The following is a 12,074-nucleotide window of genomic DNA, read 5'->3' on the forward strand; positions in this document are numbered from 1 at the left end:
CCCCAGATGCCCCGGTCACTGTGGAGAGATGCAAGAAGCTCTGCTCCCATTAGGCAACTCATTAAAATGGCCTGATGCCATGAGTGTGACAAGGGGAGATGATGGGGCCTTGAGTCTTTTGGAACCGCTGGCCCGGTGATACCTTCCTCAAAGTGGCGTGACCAGGGGCTAGTGTAGCAGTTTCTTGGGACGGCCGCTCCTCTTCAAAACCAAGAAGTCCTAGGTGGGGTGAAGTGGCAGGAGAAGGAATGGAACTTATTAGGGGGCTCAGATGGCAGAGGAAGCAAGCAGGGTGGCTTGTTGTGGGCACTCAGAGTGCTTAGGGCTATGAACTATTCGGGGCTTTCTTTTTGTTCTGTGTGTGCATGGCACCTAGCGGAGTGAGGTCATGGTCAGTGACCAGGGCTCCTAGTGCGACGGGGATAATAATAGGCCCAGCATGGTGTGCTGAGCTCTTGTGGGTGGGAGCTCTTTAATTTCAGTCATTAGTTGAGGTTTGGGGAAACTTCCAAGCTGCTGGATACGTATCCAAGTGGAGTCAAACAATCCAGCCCTTCCGTTCTTGCTATTTTATACAACTTATGTTCAAAATGGGTTATTGCAGATTCTCCCCCGCTGGCCGTCAAAGGTCAGCTACGTCGTCCTGCCCTCCTTTTGAACTACTGGGCATTTCATCCTTATTCTACCATCTTAGGGCCTGGTTCAACTCCCCGTGAAGTGGTTGGGACTATATCGAGTTTCGTGGGCTTTGTCGGTCCCTATGGGAAGTCTTTTAGCCACGTGTGATTGTGATCTTTTTAAATGCCACCATCCTCTAATCTTCCATAAGACTGTACAAGAAGCCTTTGAAAGCACAGGCATCAAATGAAACCATCATAATTAGCACACGCTAGATAAATCATAACTTAATCTTTCATTATAATACACACAATTTCTATTTTAAGAGCATAGTTAACTTTAGGCGTCATCGAGACCTTTTTTCACTCGGCTGCCACATGTGTCAGGTTTGTTTCCATTGTGTGGAGGCTATAAACCGAATCTTCAGCTGGCATAATCACCATGTGAAGTTGATGGAATTGCAGATGTTACATGAGCGGAGGAACCTCCCGTACCTGTTATACAGAAGAATGTCCGGCACCCATATCTGGTCAGCGGGAAAGCGTAAGTTCTGGACCCCCGGGTAAGCAGACTGATCCCAAGACAAGTACACATCAATCCAGTACTAGGAAAATACAGATGCAAAGGTTATTTAGCATTTCTACAATGGAGGATCATACGGGAAAGGAATGTCTTCCCGTGTGTTTGGAAAGTGCCTGGCACATTCAGGATCCCATGGAAATACAAGGAAGATTAGCAATGGTAACATAATAATTATGGTTGCAGGGTTAATAACAAGTGATGACAATGAAAAAAGACAGGTGCTTACTCTCAGGTGCTCACAATGGACTTAACATTTGTTGGTTAGAAAAATCTCCGAGGAGATATTTCTTTCATGTGTTACATCAGTGGATGCTGACTTAAACCCACGGATGGCTTGGCTGGGAAAGCATACAGTTGCATTGAGTATTCCAAAGTGGTTGTTTGTTTTGTATCCTCCCTCTTTCCCAGCTTGCCAGATTTGGATTTTTGCTGAACTTTGGGGTCAATACAAACTTGTGAATGAAGACTACAGAGAATCTAGGTTCTCCTGTCCAAACTATATGCATGCAAGAAGGTGTGAAAATGATATCGTAGCAGCTGTGTAAAAGTATGGGTTGGAATAGTTTAGGTAATTCTTTTTTATAACCAAGATCACTCATGCCATAAACTACAAGGTAGTTGGGGAAGAAGTAGAAGGCTCTTTCTCCATTCATATAATATATATATATATGATTTCTAATGTAACATTAGAGTTAGTTCAGTTAGTCCCCTCTTCTGTGAGCTTTTAACTTTGAAGAGGCAGTTCCAAGTTTTTTTTTCTGTGGCAGAAGAATAAATGATACCACCTACCATACAGCAATATTGACTCCTACACTGAAGCATTAATTCAGTAGTAATAATGTACCGGAATGACAGCTATCTGAGTTTACCTTATACACATTTAATTGCAGGTCAGACGGACTTACTTATTCTATGCAACGTGTGCAGACTGCAACCGCAGGCCTAGAGCAGACAAGAATTAAGGGCAATTAAAAAAAAAAACCTGGGAGGGAAGGAGATTTCAGAAAGTGCCTACGTGGTTTAGGAGCATGCTCTATTGATTTGCAATAGGACTTATGCCTCTAAGTAGGGACCCTTGGGGTGTGTCTAGACTACCTAGTTTTGTCGACAAAAGTGGACTTTTGTCGACAAAACTATACCAGTGTCTACACTACCGCTGAGTTCTGTCGACATAACGTCGACAGAACTCAGCAGTTTTGTCGACGCTGGTATACCTCATTTTACGAGGCATAACACCTTCTGTCGACAGAACTCTGTCGACAGAAGGTGTTATTGCCTGTAACGTTGCGTCTAGACTAGCTTGCTTTGTCGACAGAACTCAATGTGTCTGGACGCTCTTTGTCGACGGAAGTTTTGTCGACAGTATCTGTCGACAAAACTTCCGTCGACAAAACGCGGTAGTCTAGCCGTACCCTTACTCTTAAAATAAATAATGGCCATGGTAAGTAATTTAAATAATTATAATTGCAGAGAATAAATATCTTCAGATAAATAATTTATAATGACATTGCAATAATAATTATTTATTATAATTTATTTGTTGAGTAGAGTCCCTATAATGAGTGCTTCTAAGTGCCTTAGGCACTCTTGGAAATGTCCGTCTGGGATTCTCAAAGGAAAGCAAGATGTGAAGTTCCCACCAAAATTCGTTGGCATGTGAGGCACCATTGGAAATCCCCGTCATTGCCTTCGGTAGAAAAGAAAGGGTGCCTGACCTTTTGAAAACCAGCCCTCCAATTTCAATGCCAGAACGTGGACAATGAGCCGCCATTGTGACATGGCCATGAAAAAGGCTAATCCGATCTTGGGATGTATTAGGCGAGGTATTTCCAGTACGGATAAGGAGGTGTTAGTGCCATTATACAAGGCATTGGTGAGACCCCATTTGGAATACTGTGTGCAGTTCTGGTCTCCCATGTTTAAGAAGGATGAATTCAAACTGGAACAGGTACAAAGAAGGGCCACTAGGATGATCTGAGGAATGGAAAACATGTCTTATGAAAGGAGACTCAAGGAGCTTGGCTTGTTTACCTTAACCAAAAGAAGGCTGAGGGGGGACATGATTGCACTCTTTAAATATATTAGAGGGATAAATACCAGGGAGGGAGAGGAATTATTTAAGCTTAATACCGATGTGGACACAAGAACAAATGGATATAAGCTGGCTAGTAGGAAGTTTAGACTTGAGATTAGACGAAGGTTTTTAACCATTAGAGGAGTGAGGTTCTGGAACGGCCTTCCAAGGGAAGTAGTGGGGGCAAAAGATCTATCTGGTTTCAAGATTAAACTAGATGGGTTTATGAAGGGGATGGTTTGATGAGATAACTAACTAATTGACCATTCATTATCAGTGGGAAATAGGTCAATGGAGTTACTAGGTGATAGGAGTTACTATAGAGAACTTTCTGGGTGTATGGCTGATGAGTCTTGCCCACATGCTCAGAGTTTAGCTGATCGCCATATTTGGGGTCGGGAAGGAATTTTCCTCCAGGGTAGATTGGCAGAGACCCTGGAGGTTTTTCGCCTTCCTCTGTAGCATGGGGTACAGATCACAGCTGGAGGATTCTCTGCATCTTGTGGTCTTCAAAGTATTTGAAGGCTTCAATATCTGAGATATAGGTGAGAGGATTATTCTAGGATGGGTGGGTGAGATTCTGTGGCCTGTACTGTGCAGGGGGTCAGACTAGATGATCATAATGGTCCCTTCTGACCTTAAAGTCTATGAGTCTATGAGACTTGAGTCTAACGTTAGATCCTTATTAATAGACATCTCTGCCATAAGTCTCAGTGGACTACCTCCGCTGAGATCATCAGTGTTACAACAGGAATTTTCAGATCTAAAGGAAGTGACAAGTAGGATTGGCAGAGGTCAAATCTCCCAGTGAAAGTTGGTCCGAGTTATGCACCTTCCTCTTATGCACTTCTTTGGAAATCCTGCCCCCGTTCCATCTTCAGCAATATTTCCAAGAACTCAACTCACTTATTTCCCTGTTCAGGAGATGATGGAAAGTTCTTTTGCCAAAGGATCGCCTTCAATAACTTCCTAAGACAACAGTTTGTGTTCAGTGCGGATACAAAGTTACTCACCAACTGTAGCCAAGCATTCGTGATCAGCACCTGATTCTTCTCATCCTTAAAAAGAGAGAGAAGAAAACCTAATGATCCCAAGAAAATAGTGTATTTTTTCCCTATAAAATCAAACCCAACCCCCACGCCTAGGATAAATTAATGCAAATATTGCAATTACAAATTATGGGCTCGATATTGGAGTCATTGGGTGAAATCTCTGACCCGTGAGATGCAGAAGATCAAGCTACATTATCATAATAGCTCCTTCCGGCCTTAAAAACAAATCTATGAAAATTCAACACTCATTATAATTCATCAACATCAGCAATGAAAATAATTTACCGTGGCCATTATTTATTTGAAGACATTTATTCTCTACAAAATCTAGCCGAGATTTTCATTTTAATTAGATGGTTGCGGTACAATAAGCTACGACAGCCTGTGACACACAGTCACTGGAGAGGATTAACGCTGTTGTTGTTGTGGCCACAGATGATCCGTGACTAGATTCCAAAGATGCATCTTAAAGTCATGTACATTTCTGGAGAAAATATACCAGCCATGAACAAACTGTGAAAATGATGTTTATCGCGAGGACGCTGGACAGAACAGGTGTGGAGCTGTGTGTGTCTAAACACAGTTCTGAGCAGGCCACAGATCACCTTGGAATCCAGTTCTTTTTCCACAATAACAATACCTAGTGCTTTGTAGCTGTGGCTCTCAAATTGCTTTGCAAAAGAGTCACGGCCTCATGTCACAGAGGGTGAGACTAAGGCCATGTCTTCACCAAATGGAAGATTGACATTGCCACGATCGTGCGGAGTTTGATTTTGCGGGTCTAGTTAAGACCCGCTAAATCAAACCCAGAGCGTGCCCCCATCAGTGGCTGCTTCTCCTCTTCCTGCGAGGAGTAAGGGAAGCCGACACAAGTGTTTGCTCCTGTTGGCCTCCCGCTGTGGAGTAGTGGGGAAACTTGAATTAAGGTACGTCAACTCCAGATATGTAATTAATGTAGCTGGAGTTGCATATCTTGATTTGACATTCCCTTTTAATGTAGACCTGGCCTTAGGCACAGAGAGGTGAAGTAAGTGCCCCAAGAACATGGCTGCACAACTATCATGTTGAGAGGAAGCACCTCATTAACATGGGGGTGACACACAAACCCATCCCTCCTCAGACACATGCCTACGCCTTTCCCCATTTTAGCTTTGCACGTAAGCCAGCAAGTGCAGCGGTGGGTCGGGTAAATGACCGTTTTAACCTAGAAACGCCCCTTCTTTTGTACTAAGAATGAATCACTTTTGTTGTGTGCCCTTTGCTCTCGTTCCTTGGGAGGAAAGGAGAGGTGGTGAGCTCAAAGCTAGCAGAGAGAACAGAAGGACTAGCGACAATGAAGCAGAGCTAGAGCGAACAATGGACTTGAGATGCCTGCATTTCAGTAAGCGGCATGGAACAAAGCGGCTGTGGAATATCATGGTAAATCTTGTGAGCGATCGCACATTGTACTTGGGCTGCAGTGAGGGAAGAGACTGGGGTCCCAGCACAAAATCCATCAGGCTGATAAGATCTGGGGACCAACAGGCCATAATAGCGAATGCTTTGAATAGAAATAGATGAATAATTCCCAGACGCAACTTCATTAAGACAAAGGGTGACATTTTGGCTTCACTGAATTCAGTGGGGCCAGGATTTGACCCTCAGTTGATTATGTTCCTTCCCAGACGTTTAATGCCTGAGATGAGGCCAGATTTTTTAACAAGTTCAGCTTAGGCCCCTAAATGAAACATCTGGTGTTTAAAAATCCTCAGCATCGAGCAGCCCCGAGCTGGGCAAATGTTTCAGCTGCTTCTCCTTGTGGGGCACTTAGAACAACCTCTGCAGGTGCCCCCAGCGCCCTGGGCATGGCCAGAGGCAGCCGCAGGATGAAAAGCCACAAGCCCATTGTGCCCGAGAGTCTGCGGAACAAACTGAAGAGACTGTTAGACCTGGTGGCTTTTTCTGGGCTTGTGTAGGATAAATGATCCCAGGAGTCCTCTCTCCTTTTGTAACGTCCGCCCGTTGGTATGAGCCAGGAAGCCTAAAAAGCCCTGCAGCCTGAGTCCTGCAGTGTTTTACAATGAGGCATCCCCATGGCTTCCAAATATTTAGTGAACAACTCCCATACAAATTCACAGCAAGCCTCCGCCCTCCCAAGCAACCAGGCTACATCTAGACTGCAAGCCTCTTTTGACTACAACCAGTTCTTTCTAAAAGGAAAGCCGCTTTTTCGAAAGCCAGCACCCAGGCAGTCTGGACGCTCTCTTTCGAAAAAGCAGTTTGCATTACATTGCGCCTTTTTTTGCAAGAACACTTTCGAAAAAAGGCGTTATTCCTCGTAAAACAAGGTTTACCGCGGTCGAAAAAACCTCCGCGTTCGTTCAATTTATTGTTGACAGAACGCGGTGGCAGTCTAGATGCAGGTAAAGATTTTTTTGAAAAAAGGCCACTTTTTTTGAAAAATCCCTGTAGTCTAGACACACCCCAAGTGAACTATTCAGCGGTGGTGTTTCTATCCAGGCACCTGGCTCCCCAAAGAGCTCAGACATTTTTGCATAAGCCTGAACCTCTGGTGGCTTCTGGCCACACTGTGCACCTTCTGTCAGCAGTGTGCGTCTTCACCAGGAGCGCTTCCCCCAGCTGACCTGCGCGGGGCATGGTGATTCACTGATAGAATCCTAGAGCACTAGAACTGGAACGGACCTTGAGAGGTCATCAAATCCAGTCCCCTGCCCTCACGGCAGGACCAAGCACTGTCTAGACTAGTCCAACCTGCTCATAAATATCTCCAATGATGGAGATTCCACAATCTCCCTAGGCAATTTATTCCAGTGTTTAGCCACCCTGACAGTTAGGACAAGAAGCAATGGGCTTAAATTGCAGCAAAGGAGGGTTAGGTTGGATATGAGGAAAAACTTCCTATCATCAGAGGCCAGGAAGAACAATTTTTTCCCTTCTCTTTATAGCAACCTTTTAGGTCCTTGAAAACTGCTCTCATGTCCCCTCTCAGTCTTCTCTTTTCTAAACTAAACAAGCACAATTCTTTCAGTCTTCCCTCATAGCTCATGTTTTCTACACCTTGAATCATTCTTGTTGCTCTTCTCCGGACCCTCTCCAATTTCTCCACATCTTTCTTGAAATGTGGTGCCCAGAACTGGACACAATACTCCAACTGAGGCCTAATCAGCACAGAGTAGAGCGGAAGAATGACTTCTTGTGTCTTGCGCACAATACTCCTGTTAATGCAGCCCAGAATCAAGTTTGCTTGCTTTTTTTTTTTTTTTTTTTTGCAAGCATCACACTCTTGACTCATATTTAGCTTCTGGTCCACTACGTCACCCTAACTCCACCACCACCGTGAACCCTGTGCCTCTTGTGGAGGTGGAGTTACCACGACAGCGTAATGGGAGATTTATTTCAGTGGAAGCAGCATCCGAGCATAGACGCGGGCATTGTGACATCGACATTAACTGCCTTGCGTTGACCTAATGCTGTAGTGTGACCAACATGGCCACCATTGTCGTTCTTGCTACTAGTGCTTTCTGTGAGTCTTCCCTTGACAGCAAATGGGAACAGTCCTTTCCCTGCCATGACTGTGTCTAACACTGCTGCCAATGACGCAGCTGCATGGAGATCACAGGGCAGCCTTTGACTCAGTCCCAGAAGGAGCTGAGGATGAAAAGAGTAAGTGCCTGGGAGTGTCCACAAAGCCAAGCAACTTGTCACCTCCCCAGCTGTCCTGCACCCCGCCCACCCATGGAACCCCTGTGTCCTGCCACCCCCCATGGAACCGCTGTGCTGTTTCCTGTCCATAGTTCCATTGTGTCCAGAACCAACAGACACTGAAAGCACAAGCCAAGTGGAAGTGATGTGGGCATTTTGCAATGTGCGATGGCTCATAAAGGGAACGAGGCCACAGCTGTATTCCCATTCCTACACGGCAAGTATGAGCTCCGGAAAATGGCCAATTACACTACCCCGAAGCTGCCGTCTCTCTGCACAGTCACCTTCATGGCAGACTGGCAAATGTGCTACGCGGGAAGAGGCAGCTTAAGCCAAGTGCAGCTGTCACACTGCCTGGAGTGGCTCACAACTGTGTATGCCAACCCCAGACAGACACCCCAAGATGGTGCTGTGTGCTATACGTAGATTTCACCAAGCCTGTAACAAATGGGAACTCCTGAATCACTGTACAGGTTGGACCTCTCTAGTCCGTCACCCTCAGGACCTGACCGGTGCTGAACCAGAGAATTTGCCGAACCACGGGAGGTCAATATTGTCTATCAGCATTACCAACACTTCCACTGCTCACTGGGCTCTTAGAAGACATTAGAGGTAAATTAGAGCTAAGTAGCAGCACAGAAAACTAAGAGCCAGGACTGGTGGCTATGAACAAACTTTATGGAACCGCAGGAAACTTGGCTCTGACCCAGGCTAAGTAGACACCCAGTTAAAATCATGCTGGACCAGGGATGTTTCCAGACCAGAGAGTGCCGGACTAGAGAGGCTCACCCAGTCTCTCTAGCCATCCAGCCAAGTGATAAATACTCACTCACTGAAAAGATCACAAAATGTTTAGGTTGCTGCCAATCACAAGAGGTCAGTCAGCTACCCCAGGTCAATTTGTACCTTAGGTCAATGCTTGCAGCCAGTTTTATAATTAACTAAGGATTTATTAAGTAGTGCGGGGGGTCCAGCGTGTGTGTGAGAGAGAGAGTTAAAGCAAGCAACAGATCCACACAAATGAGTTATACCCTACGGTTCCAAAAGGCGACAGAGCCATACTCATCTGTCAGCACTGAAGGTCTTATAGGGCTAACCCAGTCTGACCCTGGGGATCTCTGCTCTCCAGCCCCGGGAGAGTCCAAACATAGAAGAGAGAGAGATCTGTGAAATATTCTTGTCATCCAGTTTTATTTCCTCCTTCCCCAAGTCAAGCTGCCAGTAGGAGCCATTTTGCACATCGGCTCCTTATGGCCGCGGTGGGGCAATGAATGAAGACTTTGTGTTGTGATGTCCCACGAGGGCCCATTGGAATTCGGTCACCCTCCCTGATGGGCCGGAGATCACACATTTTGTGATGAGTCAGCATTTTGCATTGTGGGGGGGAGGGTTCCCTGTTGGGTGAGTGACATTGTTCAGAACAAACATTTTAGCGTTTTGGGATTCAGGCCAGGAGCTTGGGCGTGTTCCCCCTTCCTTTGGGCCTCCTGAGGTGTTATTCCTCGCTCCCCAGCGCATGGAGTTGGTTAGCCAAACTATTAGGCAGTGGGCTTGTCAGAGGCGGTCCCATGCTGTTCCATGGACCTTGCAAGAGATGGAGAACTTGGGCAGGGGGAGACATAGGTGAGTGATAGCTCACAAAGGACGCTGTAGAGGTGTGTCTAATCAACCTGGCACAGAGTGCTGGTGCCCAGGAATGAAGCAGAATCAGAACTCCCGTGCCGGAACCAGCATTCCCAGTGGCAAATCATGAGGGTGAAGCAGTGCCTGGGGCTGTAATGGATCCGGGAGACTCAGAGGGAGGAGCCCCCGAAGGAAGTGGTGGGAGGTTTCTGAAGGGATGCTGAAGAACAACAGATACTTTTGCTGGCTGCCTTCCCAAGCCACAGGGCCGGAGAGCACTGAGAGCAGCAGAAGAGCATGTGGGTCACCAGTCACTTCTGAAAATGTCTCCACGGCTGACCTACAAACTCCAGTGATCACCTCTCAGCGATGGATGGCTCAGCTGATCTTCCCCAAAGGAGGGCAAGTCCCCACCCTGGGTGGCACCCATGAATTTGTGCCAACTCTGCCTCTCTGTTCAGGGAGGGGGGGGTTTAGGGAATCAGAACTCCTTCCCTCACGCTTTGGCCAAGTCAAAGCATGTAATAGTTCTTTGCCTCTCATTTGTTGCTACTCTTCCGCTGATTTGTCAGTTGAGTTCTACACAGATGTATACAGCCTGCATCCTGTTATATCACCTGCCAGTGTCGTCCATGACTGAAGTCCCATTAGATTTTATACCGGTGCTGGGGTGTTTTAGATATTCTCCACCCTGAGTGTGTCATCCCTAAATGGCCTGTTGTATGCTTTACACAGCTAGCAGATGTGATGATAATAAGGGTGAGACAGGAATCATTGTTCCTAGCTTTGCATTATTCATGGCTTTTCTCGGCATTCTGCTAAAACCTCCCGCACATGTTAGCCAAATAGGACTAAAAAATTCACATTTGCATTGAATATGCAATTTCATCGCATGCCCAGTTGCAAGGAATGTCTCCAATTCCTTTTGCTGATTTTTTGCCATTACAGCATCAATTCGGCAAAGCACCCATGCTTCTCTTCAAGCACACGCTTGTTTGAAGGGCTGTGGTAAATAAAAATGGAATTAGGCACATGTGATGTAGAAGAGCCTACATTCCAAACAGGCAGGGATATAATGTTCTTGCAAAGTCTCTTTCTGGGCTTCTGAGTTCTGGAGGCATCTACCGTCACTATGGAAACTCATAGCCTTTGCGCGGGTAATAGTTCGCTGTCTGTGTTTTCCTGGACTGATATCAATGCTGGGTTGTCGGGGCTTTTAATCTATTCTGCCTGCATAGGTGGTGTATCCCGAACCAGTCCCAGAATTACTGGGAGAACTTGGCGACGTGCCACAAACTAGGAGCTGTGATCCACAGGAACAGTGGTACTGTTGACCAACGGGGAGGAGGCCAGAGCATCCCAGAGACTGAACCTTCTTGTGAACTGGCCCGTGAACATGGATCCCCCCCCTGCCAGAATAACACATAATAGTATTTCGTTCTCAGAGTCCTCAAGAAAATGCACAAACGAACTCTTGAGCCTGTTTGTGGGTGGCTGGGAAAGGAGAAAATGAGAGAACAAGGCCATCTTTTTAATCCTTGGGAGACATTCAGGTACTACAGTGGTGAGGGGCACACCAGTGTGTCAAAAATGGTATTTATGATTATGGAGAGATATTAGAGGCAGGGCTGGAAGCTCTGCCTATTATCGAGGCTGCCCAATGTCTTTCATCATAAGACCCAAGTTTCAGTTGCTTCAACTTCTCTAAATGTCAACAATTTGGGCTGAAACTTTTCATGCCAAGTGTTTGCCTCAGGATACATTTTCGTGGAAGATTTCAGGCCAAACAGATGAGCCGTTATCGAGAACAAGGCTAGGAAATATGTGCTCGCCATGGTAAAAAAAAAAATCTTTGAGAAGCTCAAATATGCCCATGTGTTGGAGCAGGGATTTGAAACGGGACAGGGTGTCATGCTTTGTGGCCATGATGTGCCTTTTTCTATCCCCATGAAAAGCCACCTGAATTTGGCTACCGTATAAGACTTTGCAAAATGACAGTCGACACATGCCCAGTGGAGACTTGCTAGGGCTTCTCTGCTTCATTCCCTTCTGTCCCCACAGATCATGCTATGGGCTGAGGCTGCAGAGAGCTGAGGAGGGCTTTGGCTGCAATTGTGGTAGCAGGGCTGGGGCTGGGAGCCAGAACTAAGAGCAAGGAGCCTATCTCACATGGACTCTTGAAGCCCCCATTGCTGAACTAAGGGTGGAGGAGGAAACTGCCTGATTCAAATGTAGAGAGGCCAAAAGCTCAGCCTTAGGGTGGGGAACAAGGAATGTGAGAGGGTAGAGCCTAGAAGAGGAGGGAAAAGGAGAATGGAAGTGCTTTAGGAATTAATCAGAGTTGTGCAGTATAAAAGGCTGTTTCCAGTAGGGCCTTTTGATAGGATGTCTACCCCACACTGGCATGTGAGTGGTTAATAGAG

At 46.1% G+C, this 12,074-nt stretch overlaps 1 protein-coding gene across 1 annotated transcript in view; it reads right to left on the reverse strand.

Moving 5' to 3' along the window:
* The window catches only part of LOC102454664 (neuronal acetylcholine receptor subunit alpha-7-like), a 62,977-nt gene that overhangs the window by 23,201 nt on the left and 27,702 nt on the right, over window positions 1–12,074 (reverse strand). The window contains exons 3-4 of the mRNA XM_075931319.1: window positions 4,288–4,332; window positions 1,113–1,222 (exon numbers count right to left, since the gene is read on the reverse strand). Coding sequence (XP_075787434.1) covers window positions 1,113–1,222; window positions 4,288–4,332 — 155 coding nt within the window. The remainder of the gene's footprint in view (window positions 1–1,112; window positions 1,223–4,287; window positions 4,333–12,074) is intronic.

Source organism: Pelodiscus sinensis, chromosome 6, assembly GCF_049634645.1.
Source record: "Pelodiscus sinensis isolate JC-2024 chromosome 6, ASM4963464v1, whole genome shotgun sequence".
NCBI lineage: Eukaryota > Metazoa > Chordata > Testudines > Trionychidae > Pelodiscus > Pelodiscus sinensis.